Source organism: Panthera leo, chromosome E2 (assembly GCF_018350215.1).
Source record: "Panthera leo isolate Ple1 chromosome E2, P.leo_Ple1_pat1.1, whole genome shotgun sequence".
NCBI lineage: Eukaryota > Metazoa > Chordata > Mammalia > Carnivora > Felidae > Panthera > Panthera leo.
In genome coordinates, this window is record NC_056693.1 from 51,659,412 (window position 1) to 51,681,892 (window position 22,481).

Sequence of the window (22,481 nt, forward strand, 5' to 3'; positions counted from 1 at the left end):
AGCGTTCACTCAGCTGTTTCCCCTTTTATGGACATCTAGGTGCTCATTTTGATTGCTTCAGCCCCTAACAAACATTTTGAACACAAGGTTTTTTCCTGTTATTATTCCAGTTATATCCAGAGGCGGAATTACTAAGAGAAATTGCAAGGTTGTGCAAGGTGTTTTAAAGACGTTTTAAAGACTCTACAAACATTTCCTATACTGCTTGGTGTGGATACGACCTCAGGTTTTTATTAGTGCGGGTGAATTGCTATCCTCCTCCCCACCTTCCCCCGGACCCTTCGTCTGTTACGGGGACCTTCCCAGATCCACTGTCCCCCAGCAGTTGTTGTCCAAAAGCCACCCCTCGGGCATCAGTCCAGTTTGACCGCCCAGCGAACCCCAGTTTGGAGCAAGACTGGTCAGCCATTCTGTCCCCTACTCATCAACCAGTTGGCTGAGGCAGTGGCCCCCGGGGCGGGAATGGGAGGCTGCTTCACAACACCTCCCATCTTCGTACTCTTCTCCCCTGTCTATTGAGTCTGGTTGCCGTCTCGTTGCCATGGCGACCCAGTCCCAAGGCTAATAGCTCTCTCTTGGTGCTTAGAGGAGAAAACTCAGCTGACAGATGAGCGAGGAAGATGCAGGAGAGGAGACTAGCCCCCCGAATGCCCCCGCGAACTTCGGCAAACGGGCACAGATAATTAGAAATGAGACTGTAGCGTCACACAGACTCTGACATAAGGAAGGTTCCGGGGCCAGCAAGGTCATCTGTTGCCAAAGCTAATTAAAATGGATGAAGAGAAATCAAATTACCTCAGATCTCATCTCTGCTTGATGGAGAATCTTTCAAAACATAGGTCAGTGTTTAGAGGCTCTTTCTACCCTTGGGGGAATGATATGGCTTCTAGAAATGACCTGACATGGTCTTAAAGGCAAAGTGGGATTTAATAGCTTATCTCCACATCCCACGGCCATCTTGTCAATTCCACCTGACCAGCATCACCTAGTTCACCCGTATCTCTAATTCCCAGTTCTCTCCGGTCTCCTGTCCTCGTCCAGTGCCTCGCCTGCCGGGACACACCTCCCATGGCTTCCAAGTGAAGGCCTCTCCCACGCCCTGTCCCCACAAAAGAGCCCAACCGTCAAATCTCAGCACACAGCGTCCCCCTCACTAACACTCAGTTCCCTGAACGATCCACAACCCCCTTCCGGGACTCTGTTCTTGCCTCAAGTACACGCATCTTGTCTTCCCGGAAGACGCCTCCCTCTCCTTCGAAACCCAACACAAATGCCATTTTTCTCTAAATTGAGTCATTTCCTCTCCTGGCTCGAATGCCTCTTCATTCATACCTACAATATAGCTCTTCCCACGCTCTACTGGAATTGAGCGTTTCGGTGGCCCTTCCTCCTCGGCAGCCACGGGCTTGCCTAGGGCAGGGGCTCTGTGTACTCATCTTCCTGAATGCAGCCTGGCACGTGGTCAATCCTGGAGGTCATTACCTCCTCAGAGCTGGGCTAGCTGGTTCAAAGGATACATTCTTCCATCTGGGGAGGTGAAAGTAGCACCTTGAGCTTCTCTAGCGCCTAGTTTCCAAGGAAGTCAAAGCCCTCGGTCGTAACGTTGTCATCAAACGCGTACCGGGTTCCTAACGATGGTATAGCGGTTGAGCACATGGAGGCCGCAGCCGTTGTTATAGTTGTCGTTTGGGGAGCAGAGCTCAGCATTCCTTTTTTATAAGCTTTTTGGCAAATTCCAAACATATTCAAAAGTGTCAGTAGAATATTGACCGTCCTCCCCCATCCACATGCCCATCAACCCAGCTTCCGCGACAATTAACGTTTGGTCAACTTCGTTGCCTTCTGTCGCTCCCTCCCCACCCCACTGTTCGTCCGGAGTATTTTAGGGCAATCCCAGACATAAGGGTCTCACCTGTCGCTATCTCATAAACAGTCTCTGCCAAAAATCCTAGCTCTTCTAGCTGCTATGTCTGTGACCTCAGGCAGGTTAATTAACCTCCCTGATCCTCATTGTCTGGGTATGTAAATGAGAATGATCACGGCACATCCATCATAGGGTTCTAAGGAGGACCAAATGGAATATTCCACGAAAAACACTTGGTACCTAGCATGTGCCTAGATCACGCGCTAAGTGGTCAGCATTGGCCATCAAAAATCACTATTATTATCACTGTCATTACTGAGTTGACAGCACGGTCCCAGCAGCGGGGACACGAAGGACAAACAACAGTATCCGTCAGTAATCACGGCTCTGGCAGCAGAAGGAGGGCAGACTGGGGTGTGGAAAACCTGGAGACTGAGACCAGATAGGAGGCTGGGAAAATCGTCGTCCAGGGTGGGCTGGGGGCTTGAGGTGGGGAGACAACGCACACAGGGAGAAGAGAGCAGAGACCTCCCACTGACTGGCTGCAGCTTGTCCCCTGTATTTAAGACGCTGGGTTTTCTGTTTGTCTCTTTGTTTGTTTGTTTGTTTGTTTCGTTTCTTAAACTCCACACGTGAGTGAAATCATATGGTATTTGTCGTTCTCTGACTGATTTTACCTAGCATTATACCCTGTGTGTTCCTCCAAAATAATTAGCAGTAGAGTTACCATATGATCCAATAATTCTACTACTGGGCATTTCCTTAAAGAAAATAAAAAACACTAGTTCAAAAAGATATAGGTACCCCTAGACCCCTGTGTTTACAATAGCCAAGATACAGCAGCAACTCAAGGGTCCACCCATAGATAAATGAATAAAGAAGGTGCGGTGTGGAGCATTACTCAGCCGTAAAAAAGAATGACATCTTGCCATCTGCCACATGAATAGACCTAGGGGGCACACTCATTATCACTATTCACACTTACAATACGATGAACACATGCTCACTGTGGTCATTTTTCTAAACACAGAAAATCATATAATCTCACTTATACGTGGAATCTAAACTAGGCATGCCTACCAAAGCAGAGAACGGAGCAGTGGTTATCAGGGGCCGGTGGAGGGAGGACTGGGGAGGCGGTGGTCAAAGGGTACGAAGTTTCAGTTACACAAGATAAATAAGTTCTGGAGGGCTGCTGTGCAGCATGGTGCCTACGGTTAACACGGTACGTATTTTATATTTAACATCCGCTAAGAGGGCACATCTTATGTGAAAGTGCTCTTACCATAAAACGTAATTAAAACATAATTATTACACTGAAGAGAACAGGAGGAAACGTTGGGAGGGGATGAGTAGGTTTATGGCTTTAATTTAGATGGTGACGCTTTCAAGAGTGTGCACTTCGCAGGTTGTAAACATTAATTATGTACAGCTTTTTACATGTCAAATATACCTCCATAAAGAGGTCTAAATAAGTAAATAAAAATTTAAAACACAGATGATGAAGAAAATGAAAACTAGCCATATCCCTACCACTCAGAATATAACGTACTATTATTTATATTAATATATATTTTACATAGATGTGATCACTCTGAATATTCAGTTACTCCTTCTCCGTTTCATGTCAGCAAGAAACAGAAGAGGTGACCTTACCGTGCCAGGCCTTACCCCTAATTTCGCTTCTTTTGAAAAGCTGTAGCTACCAGGAAACCTAAGGAAAAAATCAATTATTTGTCCTGCCTTTCCTGTATGGATTGTTTATCACTGGTAATTAAATAATGGATGAAGGGATGTGTCTCCTTATAAATTATGGCAGCTAATAATACATCAAATCTTGATTTCAGACTTCTAACCTCCAGAGACAATCGCTGTTGTTGGGGCACCTGGGTGGCTCAGTCTGTTAAGCACCCAACTCTTGATTTCGGTTTAACGTTTTATTTATTTTTGAGACAGGGAGAGACAGAGCATGAACAGGGGCGGGTCAGAGAGAGGGAGACACAGAATCTGAAACAGGCTCCGGGCTCTAAGCTGTCACCCCAGAGCCCGACGCCGGGCTCGAACTCACGGACCGCGAGATCATGACCTGAGCCGAAGTCGGCCGCTTAACCGACTGAGCCACCCAGGCGCCCCTTGATTTCGGTTTAGATTGAGCCCAACGCCGGGCTCTGTGCTGAAAGCTCTGAGCCTGCTTCGGATTCTTTCTCTCCCTCTCCCACTGTCCCTGTCCTGTTCGCATGCACAAACATGCTTGGTCTGTCTCTCTCTCTCTCTCTCTCTCAAAATAAATAAACTTAGAAAAAAAAATTGCTGTTGTTTTAAGCCACCCACTTTGATGTGCTTTGTTTCAGCAGCTCTGGGAAATGAATACATTGCCCAAATATTACCATGTGTTCGTGTTTTTTTAATTATTATTATTATTATTTTTTAAGTTTATTTATTTTGACAGAGAGAAAGAGAGAGAACTAGTGAGGGAGAGACAGGAAGGGGGGGGCGGACAGAGGATCTGAAGCAGACTCTGTGCTGACAACAGAGAGCCAGACATGGGGCTCAGACTCACAAACCATGAGGTCATGACCGGAGCTGAAGTCAGATGCTTAACCAACAGAGCCACCCAGGCGCCCCCATAATTTTTTTTAAGTGAAAAAAAATGAATAGTTTAGCCATAGACTGGGTGTGATTTTTCAAGGTATTATTACCAGGGTCTTGTCCATATTGCAAATAATTATTTACTTGGTGGTAGTTATAGTCAAATACAATTTCATTTCTGGACTCTGGTTTTCACTTTGCAGAGCACTGATTTGCATTTCTTTATTCAAAGATACGCATCTGTACTAGATGGGTCACACTAGATCTTAGTTTCCTTCCTCAAAATGAAATAAGTCTCCCACTGCATTTCCAGCATGCAACTCTGCTTCTGATTTTCCTGCTCAGGTTGCAGCAAGATCTGGCTCATTGTACCATAGGTTGTGGGTTGCTCGATCACCCGCTGATTCTGACTGATGCACGCACATCCCATGACCCCTCCGCCACAGAGATGATCCCCTCAGGCCATGAGCACATGAAACTCAGCTGCTAGGTCCTTTGAGGGGCCACACAGAGCCAGTGAACGGGTTGAATTAATAGTAAAACAGTATCCTAAAGGTCTCTTGACGCACTGAGCTGAAATCAAGTTGTTTGATGTCTACACAAGGGTACAGAGCCAAAGCGGAGAGCGGATTCCTTCCCCGATGCCCCAGAACGGGAGGGGCTGTGGCTGCGGCCCTCTGCTACTGTCTAACATGCAGTGATAGATAAGCCGAGTGTTAAACTAGGCTCTACCCAGATGTGACAAAGGGGGACAGGCTCACCCAGAGAGAGATCTTAGCCAAGCAGGGGGCTGGTCTTTCCTGTCCCTTGTCACAAGTCGACCGGAGCACAGTGCCTGACTCACAGTGGGCGGTCAATATTTGTGAAACAAAGAACCAGTTAAGCTCAAGGGTCTAAAACTTCAGAGCCCCTGAATCACCTAAAATGGAGTGTCTCCATAGTCTCAACAAACAGGTATAGGCAAGGCCAACATACCACTTTAAAAGCTGCACTCTGTGATTTTGATGTAGGCAGCCTGCCGTCCACACTTTGAGAAAGCCTAACATAACCAATGAACGTTTTGCGGTCAGAGACCATCTCATGTTCTTCTGTTATTGGACACCTGCCGCGTACCGCATGCTCTTCCTAGTCCCGGGGATAGAGCAGAACACAACCTTCTGTGGGCCGGTCTCTGTCCAAGGTCAAGGTCATGTGGGTAAGGAGGGAGACAGTGCCTGCCCTTGAGCCCAGAGACCAGTGGGAGGGATGGAGAGGGCACAATGAGGAATATGCTTTCACAATATGATAGGTCTTGATAGGAGGTGATTTTGCCCTCCAAGGGACATCTAGACACATTTTTGTTTGTCAAAGGGGGAAGTGCCACTTGGGTTGAAAGAGGACAGGCCAGAGATGCTGCTAAAGGCCCCGTAATGCACAGGACAGCCCTTCACATCCAAGAATTACCTGGCGCAGAATGTCAATAGTTCTAGGTTGACAAAGGCTTCAAGGTAGAATGGGTGAAGTGTTACAACCAAGGGACAAGCAAGGTACATAACCAAGTACGGAGGCAATAGCCCACTACTGGTCCTACAATGTGGTGCCCAGGGCCCCGGAGCCTCCCTCCCTGTCTCCCACTCCATCCCACGTGTGCATGCCTAGCAAATATGCATGAAACCTGGAGTTACGCGGGGCTCAGTTTGAAGCCCGGCTCCTCCCCACTGGGCAAGCCGCTTAACTCTCCCGAAACCTTACTTTCCTCCCAGCTCTCCTCCATGAGCAACAGGGACTCCGGAAGAGAGGGGAGAATATTTTTATGTACCCGTGATTGACAGTCTGACAAACTCCCACTTACCTCACAGGGTTGATGCAATGAAGTGAGGTCATGCTTTGCCCAGTGACAGCACCTGCTAAGTGTCTGTCATGTCAGCTGCTGTGATGATAATGAGTGATGCCCCCCCTCCCCCCCACGGTGGTACCACCTCTGCCTTGTCCCTTACATTTACCTGATTTTTAGATACAGCTCCTTCCTTGAGACTCTTGCCTTCTCCCAGCACATTGTATAGATAGCGGTGACTCTCCTCGATATGGTGCCAGGTCCAGAGCCTCTAGCCATGCCCTGTCCTTCCTCTCTAAGTGGGGAGATCCTCAAGAAACTCCCCTTCAAAATTTTTTTGTTTATTCATTTTTGAGAGAGAGACACAGAGCGGGTGGGGGGCGGGCAGAGAGAGAGTGACAGAGAGAATCCCAAGCAGGCTCCGTGCTGTCAACATGGAGCCTGACGCAGGGCTCGAACTCACAAACTCACAAACTGTAAGATCATGACCTGAGCCGAAACCAAGAGTCGGACGCTTAACCGACTGAGCCACCCAGGTGCCCCAAGAAACCGCCCTTCAGTCACAGTGAGAACCAGCTTTCAACATGAGCACTTGGTAAGCACCTCAAACACCAACACAACTCCTTTTTTATTTCCGCTCCTTACTTTAGGCCATTTTACTATCCAGACAACTTGTCCCAGACATATCTGTCTCTGGTGGCCGGTCTCCTTTGGCACCCTCGGCAGCTCGCCCTTGACTAAACCACAGCCATGTCAATGGCATAATCAACACATCTCAATTCCCTTAGGTTCTAAGGTTGCCCCCACACACCTGCAAGTGGGCCCTTTCTCTCCAAGCCTAAAGAAACGTCACCTCTGCCTTCTAAACGGTAATTTTCTAAAGGTCAGCACGTCTGGCTGTCATTCTTTCAAAAACATGGCTGCCCATCAGAGAACTTCCAAGATTTTGAAGGGTCTCTTTGGCCTCCTTATAGTTCTAACCTTTTCCCACAAATTCATGTCTGGTAGCTCCAGCTGAAAGCCCTCAGCCACCATGGAACAGTGTAGTTATCAATCAGTGAGCAAATAAAACCATATTATCTGGAAGCAAGATAATTACATCCTTAATAAGGAACCAGAGTCCTCTGAGCAGAAATATGGAATCTCCCGGCTGGAGGATTTTGCTAAAAGATGCAAAGCAAGGGCCAGTCAGAATTATATGTTGCAAGTTCTACCACCATCATGTGGAATTTTCCCGAGCGGTGGCAGCTCGGGTTATTTTTTAACCTTGTCCAGCAGACCTGAGGAGCTTAAGGAACTCACAAGCATTTTAAATAACTCGTCATCACCCTCCGTGTTCTTGTGGCCATGAGCGACTCATTCTCTGAGGTGCCCGATATTTCCTCGGACTAGTTATATGTCCTTCTGTTGGCTGAGTGACAGCCTTCTACTTGACCTTCAAATCTCAAAGAGTCACTTCCTTGGTTTTCATCCTTTTCCCCTCCCCAGCTGCTTCCTTTTTTGTGCCCCATCACATTTCAAATGTCTCTCTTACAGACTGTACAACAGATACGTTTCTCATGGCATAGGAACCATCTCCTGCACTTTTTTCTCTTCCTCCCCAGAACCTCACTCTCATGTTGGAATAAGCATCCACTGAGTGTCCACTTCACTTCTATTCAACCATCCAAATCCAGCCCTGGGAAACATTGTTAAATAAAATAAAACAAACATTGGAGGCAATTCACTAGATTGTTTTTCATCTCTTGCTTTAGTTCAAAATACAATAGGTAAGAATATATAGTTGGGCTTGATTATGGACTGCAGGTTTCTGCAGAACATTCTAACTTTTGGTTCAATATTTAATTCACTTGAACCCCTCGTGACCATGGTCAAAAGAGTCAGTGTCATCCAAGTATCCATGAAGGAAAAAGGACCAGGCACTCCATCTAGATTCTACCGTCTTGCTTTTTGCCTTCCTGCCTCCTCCTACGCAGAATGTTCTTTACCTTTTTTAAGCCAGAGTTCCTACTAATGGCCCCTTGAAAAATCCTCTTGGAGCATCCCCATTGGCTGTTCAGTGGCCAAACAGATACTTCTAAAAGCTACTTAGTGTTCCCCTTCCTTTAAAAATAACGGCCATCCTTGAGGACCAGAACTAGGGTGGGGCAAGAGATGTGACAAGGGTTAAAAGTTAAGAAGGGGCTTCCTCTCAGGTGCTGACCCAGCGCCTGCCTGACCCTGAGAGTGGGTGCCTCCTTAAATTTTGCACCCTTGTCACCTCCCTTTCTCCACCGTAGTCCACAACCTGCATTATTGCAAAGACACCTGTGCAACTCGTCCAAAAAAACAGTTGGCTGTTTGAATCTTTTCTCTCTTTTCCCAAGTGGGCCAATTTATGTTCCTTAACATTTTACTTTTTCAGTCACTCTTGCATCTAGGTCAAAATCTGAGGGCTCACTCACTTAGACTCCTAGAGTTATTTGACAAAACATAGAAATTCCAGATTCCAAGTCTATTTGCAATGTATTACTTTTCAATACCCCCTTTGTATTTTAAGCCATTCCAAAGATGGCTGTTGTAAATGTGAGTAATCTTCCATAGATGACATTGGTAGATATGCTTCTTAATTATAGTATTACTCATTTCTTCCTTTTCAAACCTTTTAATTTATCACCTAATAGGCACAGTGATCCATGGAATAACCCATCTTCATTTTTTCCCCTTTTTAGGGTGGCTAGGCTTATTGTTATTCATAGCACAGGCCAAATGCTTTGATTATTAAGTGGTGTCATTTGTACCCTAATGACTTTGTGCCTTTCACACCATTCAAAAGGAAATTGAATATCATGAAACATTAAATGAGATCCCAACAAAGATTGAGCATTGTTAACTTTCATTACTCACGTGTGAAAAAACTGACTACTCAGAAGGTGACTGGAGGTGGAAAGATATTCTAGATTTGTATGGTCACTGTGGGCCCCTGCATCCTTGGAAACTCTTTGCAATATAGTACCAAAGGCCCCAACCAACTTGACCAGCACGTTGCCTCACATTCACTCTTGCTCTTTGTCCTTGCGCCCACTGGCCCCCTTTTCAGTCTCTCCATTCACATTCTGCCCCCTCTCCTGCGAAAGGCCCCTCTCCCTTCTTGTCTTAGCTCCTTCGTACTCATCCTTTAAACCCCAGCTCGACTGCCACTTGTTCAAGGAAGCCCTCTCTAATCTTCCCAAACAGATCAAACCCCCATCCACATTCTCATAACACCATCTTAGAATTAGTAAATGTCAATCTTGCATTCGTTCGAGTCATTCTTTGATGGTCTGCATCTCCCATTAGACCATAAGCTTCATGACGGCATGGATCTTGTAGGTGTTTACTCACCGTTGTCTTCCCAGGCTTTCAGAAACCCCACCTCTCCTGGTTCCATTGCAGACAGAAGTAAGAATAACTGTAAGTACTGCTCCTCTGCAAACGTGTTCTGAACCCATTACATTTTCCCCGTAGGCCATGCTTGAATGCCATCTTGAATGCCAGTAGACTTTGTTGGAGCAGGAACCAACAATGGCCCAGGGTCAACTCTGATGGGTTGCGATCCATGGGGGCTACATAAACAAATTAAGAACACAGTTTTTTAATTGTGAGATTCTTTTAATTATGTTTAGCCTATTTAATAAGCAAAACCGTGGGTACCTCAGGACAGAGACAGCCTACTGATTTCATCCATTACTTAAAAAAAAATTTTTTTTTTAACATTTATTTATTTTTGAGAAGAGAGAGACAGAGCATGAGTGGGGGAGGGAGGAGAGAGAAAAAGGGAGACACAAAATCGGAAACAGGCTCCGGGCTCTGAGCTGTCAGCACAGAGCCTGACACGGGGCTCGAACTCATGGACCGTGAGATCATGACCTGAGCCGAAGTCGGACGCTTAACCGACTGAGCCACCTAGGCACCCCAGCATCCATTACTTTATACACAGCTCCTGAACAGGGCTTTGGCGCTGTTGAAGGAGTGACTGACTGCATCAATGAATGGATAGAAGAGAGCTATTAGCATTTAACATATGAAGAAGGTGAGCAGCAGAGATGAAGCACCTCGCTGGAATGACAGCAAGCAGAGTGTAGGACTCAGTGATGATCTCACTGCCGCCTGCCGCCATCCACTTGGGATGGTACCAACGTGGCCTCCCAGGGACAGGAAAGAAGTATCAGAAAAGCTCAGGTAGCCTCTGTGCTCAGGATCTCGGCAGCTTGAGGTGTTTTAATCATATGACTCAAATTTCCTCCCACTGTCTGGAGGGGAGACCAGCTCTGGCTGAGATAGCCTGAGTATGCCCAGAATCCAGAGCCCGGGAAATTCCAGCTGCCAAGACCAGATCTGGCCAGCCGCACAGCTGGCGGTGGCTTCTCAGACTGGGTGTGAGAGGCCACGGCCCTGATTACACACAGACTCCACTGGGACACCCGGGCAGCACCGAGCAGGCCCCCAACAGGCAGCTGCCTGGGCCGAGGGCTCTGAGATGAGCGTCAGGTGAGACAGAAACCTCTCGTGTGGCTCAGCCGCATGACCTCTCACTCTCTTCACATACCACTTGCCTATTCATCCATCCGTTCATCCTGGAGGCTATCATATGCCCGATACACCCGTGCACTGGGGTCCCTGAGGTCGGTGCCACTGTCCCACCATCTAGAGCTGCACTCCCCAATATGGTAGATATGAGCCATGTGCAGCCACTGGGCACATGAAGCATGGCTCATCTGAATTGAAACACGCTGTAAGAACAATATACACCCTGGATTCCAGACACGTAGAGTACGAAAGGAGGAAGGAGCATAAAATATCTCATGAAGACCTTATTATGTGGAGCATATACTGAAGTGATAATATTTTGGATAGATTTGGTCAAAGAAAATATATTCTTTTTTTTTTTAATTTTTTTAACGTTTATTTATTTTTGGGACAGAGAGAGACAGAGCATGAACAGGGGAGGGGCAGAGAGAGAGAGGGAGACACAGAATCAGAAGCGGGCTCCAGGCTCTGAGCCATCAGCTCAGAGCCCGACGCGGGGCTCGAACTCACGGACCGTGAGATCGTGACCTGAGCTGAAGTCGGAGGCTTAACCGACTGAGCCACCCAGGCGCCCCGAAAATATATTCTTAAAATTGATTTTACCAGTTTCTTTTTACATTTGTTAATGTGAGTAACTAGAGAAATTTTAGTGTATTTGTAGCCCGCTGCGTATCTCCACTGCACGGCGCTGGCCTAACGTACTGGAGAGAAGAAGGGCCAAGTTCCAAGCTGGCGGTAAGGGTGATGTTATAGCTGGCCTGAGGTGCCCAGGGAGCCCAAAGGAGACTTGGCCCCAAATGCAAGAGTGGAGGCGGGGGAGTAGCAGCTTCCTAGAAGGGTCCACATCGAGAGCAAGAGCCCCAGAACAAATCCAAGTTAGCTCCAGGACCAGGACACTCCAGGAAGGAACCCCGTGTATACAGAGGCACAAAGCTGAGAAGCCCAGTAACCTCCAGATGAGCGTCCAGTGGCAGGAGTAAGGGAGGTGTAAGACGAAGCAGTGACACAGGAAAGGACAACAGACGTCCGTTCCTGAGAAGTCAGTCCAGTGTTGTCCAGCAGGATGACTATGTGAGCCACAAGCCATGTTTTCAGTTTTGTACTAGCCACATCCAGAGAAGTAAAAAGGGGGGGAAGTTAACTTTAGTAGTCTGTTTTGTTGAAGCCAGAGTATTTATCATGTTAACGTTTCACCACGTGATTGATGTCAACAATTCGTAACGAGAGAGTGTATCTGCGCTCGTTGGCTTTGAAGGTGGCCGCGGGGCTTACACGCACAGCACATCGAAGTCTGTGCTGGCCCCAGTTCAGGTGCTCAGTGCCACACGTGACTTGTGGCTTCTGCATTAGGCAGTGCGGGGCTACTAGGATTTTCCCATCGTCAAGTGCGCTGGGAAAAGGTCTGGAGCAGAAGTGTCCCTTAGGAAAAAAACCAAAAAACAAAAATGGTAGCCACAAGAGAGACAAGGAGCTCTCTGGAAGTCGTCACCACCATCTTTTGGTCACTGTCACCTACTGAGGTACCTCAATTTACGAACTGGTATTTGGGGAGCAAAGTCTCTTTTTGCAGACTTTACCTTGTGATGGAGTTATGTGAGGGCAGTTTTGGGGTGCAGACAGCAGAGCCCTGTCCTGGATTTTGTCCAGAGTCTTGTAAAGGGGTAACTGCTCTCTCGGTTCCCAAGTGGTTCGAACTCCTTTCAGTTGGGGACCGGGGACAGATTCCTTAGATTTTTCACCTTTAGGTTTCTCATCTGTGAACCTGTGGTGTGCAGATAAAAGGAAGCAACGTGTGTAAAGTGCCTCACCTGATAAAAAATTGATCAGAAAATGGCCATTTCTTTCCTTCTACGCTGTCATCAAAAGGGCTCTTTCACATCTCCAAGAGCAGCCTAAGAGGATGTTAAACTCAAACAGCATGACTGGGGATCAGACTAGTTCAGTTATGTCTCAGAAACATTCCCAACCCTTTCTCTATCCCCTTCAAAAGGAACTTCAAGGAGTCAGTTCATTTCAGAAGGAAATTGTCCAAAAAAATATGCAGATTAGAGCCAGCCCTTCGGGGGGCTTTTTTCTAGTATCACAATAAGCTTTAACTGGAAAGAAAACAGCTTTTCAGTGTCCCTGGGCTCTATCTTACTGGAGAAATGGCACAAAAATTCTTCCGAATCTCCAAGGAGTTTCCAGGTGCTTAATGGCTTGTCAGGGTAATAAACAACTGAATTCTGGGAAATCATTATGTGAGATGTTACCTACCACCTTCCTCTGCCTTTGAGAATCAAATGAAACAACATAGTCTGGGTGGAACGGGGGCGGGGCGCAGGGGGAGGAAGCATCAGTTTTGAAGTCTGACAAACCTGAGTTTGAACCACAGTTCTGTCAGTGATAGCCACATAGTCTTTGGACAGATTGCTTTGATCTTTGAGTATCAAGGTACTTAGCTGTAAAATGGGTATGACATATATCTTACAAGATAAGAACTATGTATGAAAGGAAAGAATGTTAGTTATCTATTGCTGCATAACAAAATGTCCCCAGAATTTATTGGCTTAAAACAATATTTGTGATCTCACTTTACGTGGGTGAGGAACCTGGGCATGGTTTAGCTAGGTCCTTGGGCTCAGGGTCTCCCAAGGTGTCAGCCAGGGCTGCGTTCTCATTTCTAGGCTTAACTCCGGAAGGATCTGCTTCTGAGCTGTCTCATTGGTTGTTGACAGGAGCTAGTTCTCTGTGGGCTTTTGGACCGAGGGTATCAGTTCGTCAGTGGTTGTCGGTGGGAGGTCTGCCTCAGTTCCCTGCCGTGTGAGCCTCTCCCTAGGGCAGCTTACAACAGGGCAGCTTGTGTCACCAGAGCAAGAAGGCACCAAGAGTCAGAGGAAGAGACGACAAGACAGAAATCAGTCTTTTATAACCTAATCTTGGAGGTGACATCCCATCACTTTTGCTGTTTTCCAACGGTCAGAAGCAAGTCAGCAGGTTTGGCCCACATTAGAGGGAGAAAGGGTGTGTGTCAGGGGGAAAGGAAGGTTGGGAACCATTCTGGAGGCTGTCTGCCACGGCATTTACACATTCTCGGTATATAGTCGTGATGACCAGACATGACAGCATTTTGAAAAGCAGTGTTCACCACAGAAATAAAAGAAATCTACTGGCATGTGTATCAGGGTCAGGAAATTTAATCATATGACACTACCAGTCTATAAAAGGGCTGATTCTAACCGATACTAGGTTTTCCAAAGACTAGGTTTAAATATGCATTTAACTTACATTACATACTGCTTTGATAACATATTGCCAAATAACAATGTTTGGAGTTAAAAGGCACTCATTTCTCCTAATGTTTTATCATGTGTCTGAACCCCTTTCTGATTATTTTAGGATGTCCACGCTTTTATGGGGATGTAAATAAAAATATTCGTATCGATTTTCTCATTTAGCACCATTACAAAGGCATTTGACCCTGCCATACTTTCCTTGTAATTAGCAGCTTAATAGCAACATAGTATTTCCATTCTATAGATAAATCTAAGAGTCGTGGTTTACTTAACCATTCCTTTACTCTGTGATACAGAAGTGGCTGCAAGTGTTTTACCATTAAAAGCAATGCTGTGATTGAGTATCTTTTGTGTGGTAAGTTTTTTCCCCTACAATTTGAATTATGTCTTTAGGCTAAGTCCCAGAAAAGCAATTAGAGTATGCACATTTTAATGGTTCAAGTTTTTATCCAAATGGGAAGACAGGTTTCCCCAAAGACAGACATCTCAGCTTACTTTAAACTAAAAACAAAAACAAAAACAAACAAACAAAAACTATGGCATGTAGCCTATAAGGACATTTCATGAATACTTGTGGACTTGAATGAGTGAACAAAAATATTTAAAAATCTGAGACTTCAGGAAAAAATATTTAGGCCAGATCTCTTGTAACTGTTTTTTTAAAATCAGGAGATGTTGTCTTTCCATTTAGATTTCACTAAGAAATGTGGAGGGCCTATTCATGCCAAGCACTGGGCATGGTTGCCCTTTGCTTATCTCATTTAATCCTCACCAGCGCCCCCTACAGTTCATTTTCCGCACAGCCAGAGAGTGAAATGCTCAAAGCATAAATCAGATCAGGGCACACGCTTGCTTTTTAAGTAAGCCCGTATCATTTGAAAGGAAAACTAGGTCCTCTTCTCCGGGCAGAATACTAGTTCTGGAGAAAACTCTACTTACGTAGAAACAAAATTTCCACGCAATAACCAGGAGTAACCTAAGAGAATTTTCCTGAATATAGTTTAGCTTGGGCAATGGATCATTTTAGTTAAACTACGAATCAGAGTTATAGAACACTTTGGTAAGCAGGGCACAAGTGACTCTGAGAAAAATAATTTTACCGGTCAGAATTTACTCTGACTGATGTCTTTCTTGGAACCTCACGGTACCCTCCTCCCCACCAACCCCCCTCCCCCCCCCCCCCCCCCCACCTTTTAAAGAAAATTTCGTCGTCTTATTACAAGGACTATCACTTTCATTTCTTAGACCCAGAGGACCAAGTTGCTTGCACAAGCTCAGAGTTCCTGAGGGACACAATCAGAATTTATTTCCACCCAGGGTCCCAAAGCATCTCTGGCTTGGCTGCTAACCTTGAACCACAGCGCCCCCACGTGGGCGGCGGCTGGTTTGGCTTTTCCACCTGGGCAACTTCTCACCCAATCAGCGCTTCCGTTTTTCTCCTGGCTCAGGTGAAGGAGGCCATGCAGCGGATCCACGACCGAGGAAACATCGGCAAGTTAATTCTGGATGTAGAGAAGACCCCGACTCCACTGGTGAGTCAAACGCAGAGGGATCCGTTCAGTTCAGCACGGCAGGGTCTATCAGACGCAGGCACAGGTGGGGGAGAGGGAAATACAGGCGGCTCTCTGGCTCGCGGAGGGGACCTGTGTAATCAAACAACCATGCAAATGGGCGATTAGTCATACCGCTGGGATGCGTGCTGAGAAGGAAAGGAAATGCTTCAGTGCGAGCATTTCAAGAGCAATCTAAGGGCAGTCAGGAAAGATAGGGATAACCTGCCTATCACGGGTGCTGCCTCTTGGTTGCCACAGGTGAGAGGAATTCCTGGTAAAATCTAATAGAGTCATGCACATTCTCAACAGAAGGATGCCACCTGCCTCCGAGATGCCTCCTGAGGGTACCCTTACGCCCAGGGATCCCTCCAGGAGTGAAGTGTGTCAAAGTCACTCCCCAACCTGCTTGCTGGGGCCACCGGTGGTGGGAGGGGGCGATGTAGTGTGCCGACGACACACAGAGCACCATCAGACTGCGTGGATTCAGAGCCTGGCTGTCCTCTCGTGTGTGTGACCCTGGGCGATTATCCCGCCTGTCTATCTTCAGTAGCCCTGTCTGCAAACGAAGTTCTCACAAGTCAATTAGAGTGATACACATAAGGCATTGTCCCATGCATACTAAGTTCTGGGAAAGGATTAACAGCGAAAATACTTGGGGTTTTTTGTTTCTTAGCTTTCTCACCCGTTGCGTCTTGAACCTGCATCGGGCATTTATAAAAGAAAAAAGAACTAAAATCTTTGCATGTTTTAGTGTGTATTTTTTTTTTTTTAAGTGTACCTTGGCTTTTGTAACCATAATGTAGTTCGGGAAGGATGGTCATTTCACTCAATGAAGGGTGATTTCATGAGAGGGCATTTCACAAAGTGCAAATGACCAATAAGTATAGGGACATCGTATGTTAAGTGCTTATGAAGTTCTAGGGGTGTGACAGCAAGTATCTGAAGGCAGATGAGGGGTTGAGGCCAGGGAGGAGGCGAGGGCTGGGCTCTCGGGTCTTCTGCGCACTTCTGTTGTTCTTAAGACACATGACCAGGTCTGTTTTACCCCATCAGTAGAGGGGATCTAGAGCCATCCTGGACAGTTTGTTTTAAGCAAGATAGTTGACATCAGCTTCCTGCCTGTGACTGTTACACAGGAGGTCCTGCTGGGCCCTTGGACTTTGGGAAGGCCTGTTTGACCACAGGGGATTCTCACCAGTTGGGCTGAAAAGCCCAACTTTGAGGGTGAGACCTCAGGACCTGCCATGGTGCTGGTTCCTGAATCCCAGGAGGGCTTCTACCTTAGGACCGAAAGAAACAAAGAGATGTGGTGAGTGGCCGACTCAGATCTGTGGTGTTTGGAAGGCCTCTGTGGGGAGAAGGCCACGGCCTGCCTGGATAGAGACGAGACCTGAAGGAGGAGGAGCGTGTAGTCAGGCTAAACAGAGGGCATCGTGAGAGCCAAGACGGGTCCGGCGCAATCTTTTCTACGGCAAGCGCCTAACGAAAGGAAATGGCACGGGGTCAAGGCCCCTCGGGAACGCATCATTTCCCACTGGGCAGCTGTTGGGGGTGGGGGCAGTGAGGGGCCTACAGAGGGGCCTTCTTCTATTAGAAGGGCCACTTTCAGAGCTCAGGCCAAGCCGAGGGCCCTGAATCTGCCTCGCTGAGTACACTGCACGGTACTCCCCCTCCTCCAGGAACTATCGGGGCTACGAGGGGCTCGGGCAGCGCTCTGGAAGTGCCTTTGCAGGAGTGCCTACGAAGTGCCTGCCAAGAGTGAAGGCTCTCCTGCCTTCAGGAGACTTCAGGGCCTCATTCAGGGCCTTCCCTCAATGAGGCTGAGCCAGGGCGGAGCTGAGCTCACCTGAGGACGGGTCCCAGGGTCACAGCAGAGACCGGGCTGCTTCCTCCGGACCCCACGGCGTCGGGGCGCAGCTCTGGCCCCGGCCTGACCGGCGCCCCTGAGAACAGTGGCAGCCTTCTCTGAAGCCTGCCGACCTCTGCCGCCCTGCCACTGCCCCGGGCACGTCACCTCTGGGTGTCCCTGCGCGCTGCGGGAAAACAGAGCCTGCCCACCTTGCACAGGGGGCAGTAGTTACTGTTTCTGCTGCTTCTTTTTGAGAAGATGGAAAGGGGTAATGTGCCTGAGTCCCCTGGCACACTGGTGAATTTGGGGTACATACTAAGAAGGCAGAGCTCTCGTGATTATTTTTGTTGATGTTTATTTGTTTTTGAGAGAGAGAGAGAGACAGAGCCCGACACGGGGCTCGAACTCACGAACAGCGAGATCATGACCGTAGATGAAGCTGGATGCTTAACTGACGGAGCCACCCAGGCGCCCCCAGAGCTCTCACGATTATTCACTCGCTATTCTCAGAGTTCGTACTCTACGCTCCTGCGTGCCAGGCACTGTGCTACTTGCAAAGGATAACACAGGAAGACAAGAGGAGACCTGGTCATCTTCCATGGTGTCTGCGCTTCCCGTGGCGGGGCAGGTGGACGGCAGTCAAGAGGCCATCCGTCCAGATGGGACACTGCTGATCTGTGCTACAAAGAAGAGCTGGTCATGGAGGGGGGACCGTTCCAGTTAGGGTAGTCTGGGAAGGCTTCCTTGAGGAAGCGGGCTGAGCGCTGAAAGCAAAGTAGGCACCAGTTAGGGGAGGGAGTGGCGGGCTGGCATTGCAGGAAGAAGACACTGCCTGCGGCCAAGAGGGCAAATCCAGCTCCAGGACAGGCAACGCGGGGAGGCCCGAGGACCGTGGGCCCAATTCCTGTTTGAAAGAATGAGTGGTGGGCATAAGCAAAGACTCAGGTTTAGGAGATCTGGGCTTCAGGGCAAATGACGTCGACTGGGGCTTAGGAGTGGAAATCTGAGGCCCAGTTCGCTAAGGGGGCTGCTGATGGACAGGACTAGGATGTCTTGAGCATCCATCATGCACTCGGCCCGTTGCTGGACGCTTACATCATGTTACTTTGTTTCACTTGGTCCTCATGATAGCCTTGTAAGGCAGGTGGGTTTATTCCCGTTGTAACCATCCACAAAAGGGAGGCTCAGAGAGGGATAAAAACCACACCAGGGACTGGTGATGATGGCTAGCTAGCTAGAACCAAAGTCCACATTTGTGGACACGGCATTCTGTGTAGACAATAAAGGACACGAATGCACATTTGTTAGTATGGTTGTTCTGGCTTCTTAGGGAGTGACAGCACCAGGATTTCAACCCCGGCCAGTCCGTGCAGTGGACGCTCTCAGTGCCTAAGGGCGTCCCCCAGCACCTGGCCCCTCTGACTGAGAGCCTCCAGCCCCAGAAGCATATGTGGCCAGCACGTACAGAACTGGCCAGAGAGGCCAGGGAGATACCCACCTTGGCCATTCCTTGGCTTCCTCACCCCCCCCCCCCCCCCGCATATGCGGGACACCTGTGAGGGGCATGCCCCTCACTGTCTCCCAGTGGTCCCCAAGAGGACTGAGCCCCAGTTGCCCACATCAGGAGCCTACTTATTAACACATTCCATACCAGTTCCCTTGCCTTTTCTGTCTCGTCTCCTTCCTCCCTACCAGCGCTTCCTTGGAATCATCTCCCAAATTCCCAATCCTTGCACTCAGATCCTTACGTCAGGGGCCCCACCCTAAAACAGCTGGCACCACACTGCCCTCCTGGGGAAGGAAACAACCCTAACTCTTAGCCCTCGAAGGAGGCCTTCCCAAGGGGCTTCCTCAGATGCTCCAGGAAGGGAGGAGACATCGCAGACCTTCTAAAACGCCCTGTGTTGAATTGCAGATGGCCAACGACAGCACAGAGACCAGCGAGGCGGGGGAAGAGGAGGAGGACCACGAGGGCGACAGCGAGAACAAGGAGCGGATGCCCTTCATCCAGTAACCCAGGACCCTGGCAGGAGAACACGGAGGATGATTTGGAACAAGAGGAGCCGGTGGAGAAAGTCCTTCTGTGCCCCAGTGAACAAATGCTGTAGCCCACTGTGTGTTGTGTTTGTCTGCAGTCAGCTGAGCTAAAAAGCTGTTGATCACTGTTGTTTTTGAAATTAAGTGCCAATCTCATCCCACGCAGTATTAAGTCCCTCCCCCACCTGTGTATTACTCTCTCCCCTCTTCCCTCCTTCACAACCATCCATCTTTGGGTCCTTCTTGACAGTTCTTAGAACAGCCTTGCAAATTAATACAAGCCCTCAGGCCCAGTGCCTACAAGACCAGACGTGGGCAAAGACAAGTTTTGACTGAAGGGTGTTATCTTAAGAGCAGTGTCCAGATCCTGGGAAGCTTCAGGCCAGTGACACTTTTTGCCTCCAGCCACCCATGATTCTGACAAGAGCGCTTGCCAATGTGGCTGGCAGAAAGAGGGTAGGCCGGGAGGTGTTTTCATGAGCCCATACATTTAGGATCTCTCCAAACAGTCCTTTCCCTCTCCCCGTTCAAGAGGCAACTTCCTTACATGCATTGAGTTGTTTAATGGTCCAGAAGTTGAACCACTCTCCTCTCAGCCTCTGATGCTTGATCCCTTCACTGGTTCTTAACCATCAACACAGGAAAACAGACGTGGAGTTTTCAGGATAGAGGATGGGTCAACAGCATGAGTTTGAGGACCAGCCACAGAGACTTCTCCTCTGAAACCATGTCTCATGAGCAAAATCCTCCCCTCCCCCACCATGTACATTTTATTTCCATTGTAAGAAAACTCACCACGTGTGGGACTGTTTCAGAGGTCATTACCGAGATTTGCCTACATTTGCACACCTGCCACGGGCATTACCGATTTTGCTATTTCCATTTCCTGGTAGTGAGCAGCTACCTTTACCAAGGATTCCCCCGGGGAAGACCTCCCTTGTAGACCATATTTGGGGAAAAAGAAAATCAGTGAGTGTCTCTTTTCTTGCCAAAGCATGTTCCGACATGTAACAAACTCTAGCGATACAGACGGTTGACGTTCAGTATCTGATCCCAAAAGTGCAGTTCCTCTCCTCTGAAATATAAAATTACGGTGCAGAGTCTTTGTAGGGCCCCTGCTTTTTGGTAATCGGGGACCAAACTACTTGATTGCACACCCTTGTCCGATTTTCCAGCTCCTAAACTCCTAGGAAACCCCACACCCAGCCCCACCATACTTGACATGCCTTGAGGCAAACCTTTCCCCTGACGGATGAGGAAGAGTCTCAGTGTCTCCACAAGGGGGCTCCTCATTCACTGCTCCTACTCCTGGCTCAAAGGGTGACTCCTTCATTCACAAACCAAGCTGGAGACACATGGAGCCCACAAGATTAGCAACCCCCCCCCCCCCCAAGTCACTTTGCTTTCTGGAAGACCTTGGAGGGCTCCCACCTTGCCCCACCTCTCCACCAGTGAGCCTTAGGGTCGACCCAACTCTTTCCCCAAATGATGGGAATGAATGCATTCCAGCAACTACCTTTTCATTTCCAAAGTCCTTTTGTAACAAATGTCACCTCATTAATCACATTCTTTTTTTTTCCTACCCCAAGCTTGTGATGATGACTTATTTATGCCAAATATTTATCTGAAGGGAGTTTCTCCTCGTTGTGAATGTACTTGTAAAATATGAAGGCGAAAAAGGATGCCGCCATCTGATGAGCAGGGAGGTGACGGTATCTCAGAAGACGCTGACATCTTCTGTTCATACCCCAAGACTCACCGGTGTTTCATTTCTGGGCCATGTAGAAAGATAATGTGGAGGTTTATCTCCCCACCCCCAAAACTTTCGCAAAATGCTGTATTATTGGTCATGTTTCTCCCATAACCAAGCTGACAATGAGGTTTTAAGGAGAACCACCCAAGTGACATTCCTGGTGAGCTGGACAGAAATGGCATTTTTTAGGGCTGGGGTAACAAAGAGCCACCGGCCACATCAGGGCTGTTCTCTGCGAGGGGGGCGAGAACTCTCTTCGCAGAATCCCACCACCGGCCTTTGTTCTGTCCAGAGGAGAGGCATTTAAAAAAAAAAAAATCATGCTTCCCCAAATCTGTTTTTCAACTAGCAAGATTAATACAGTCAAATTATGGCCGTTGGTTAAAGAAGAAACCCTTTTGCCTCCTCGGAATACAGAGTGAGAAGGGAAAACTAGAGTCTCACTATCAAGGTCAGGTTGTGCCCTGAAGAACAGGATAAATACCAAAATTAACCCTTTAATGCACCCTCGTTTTTTAAGCACCTTCTTCCTGTCACGTGATTGGTTTTCTGAAGGAAATGTAAAGAAAGTCTCAGTTTGCCTTAAAGGAACTGTGAAGGCTTCTCTGTCATCTAAACTTGGTTGGAGTGAACTGAAACATTGTCTAATGTATTTGTGGCTTTAGAGCTTTTGTTACATTGTGCCTACAAAGCAAATTATGTTTACATAAAATATATAAATAAAGTATTCAGCATAGCATAACCTAGCCTGGCGTCAGTGACCCCACATCCATGGCTATTGGGAAAACATCGCCACTATTAAAATGTAAGGAGTGGGTGACTAAAAAAGAAAAAAAAATATGTGACAGAAGAATCTTCAAATGAGAAACTAAAGACTGTAGAGAGAAAACAGGAGTCAAAATAAGACAAGCTAAAGGCTTTTTTTTAAAGAAAAAACATTCAAGTTCCCTCAAGCAAGAAAGTAAAACCACTAAAGAAAAGAACTGTCCAAGACATCATATAATAATAATGGCAATAATTATAATGGCATTTATAAGGCACCTACTATATGCTGTTAAGAAAGCTGTATAGATAAAAATCATAATTAAATAACATATATAATAACCCCCAAGGGCCCGGAGAGGTAGGGTTTATCATTACACCCATTCCATAGGTGACAAAAGTGAAGATTAAGATTTTGCACTTGCCCAAGATCACACA

The 22,481-nt window shown here is 47.5% G+C and overlaps 1 protein-coding gene across 1 annotated transcript in view; it reads left to right on the top strand.

The window, feature by feature from the left end:
* VAT1L (vesicle amine transport 1 like) overlaps positions 1–21,966 on the top strand; it is a 148,661-nt gene extending 126,695 nt beyond the window's left edge. The window contains exons 8-9 of the mRNA XM_042919752.1: positions 15,538–15,621; positions 19,407–21,966. Coding sequence (XP_042775686.1) covers positions 15,538–15,621; positions 19,407–19,505 — 183 coding nt within the window. The 3' untranslated portion in view covers positions 19,506–21,966. The remainder of the gene's footprint in view (positions 1–15,537; positions 15,622–19,406) is intronic.
* Positions 21,967–22,481: the final 515 nt, after the last annotated feature.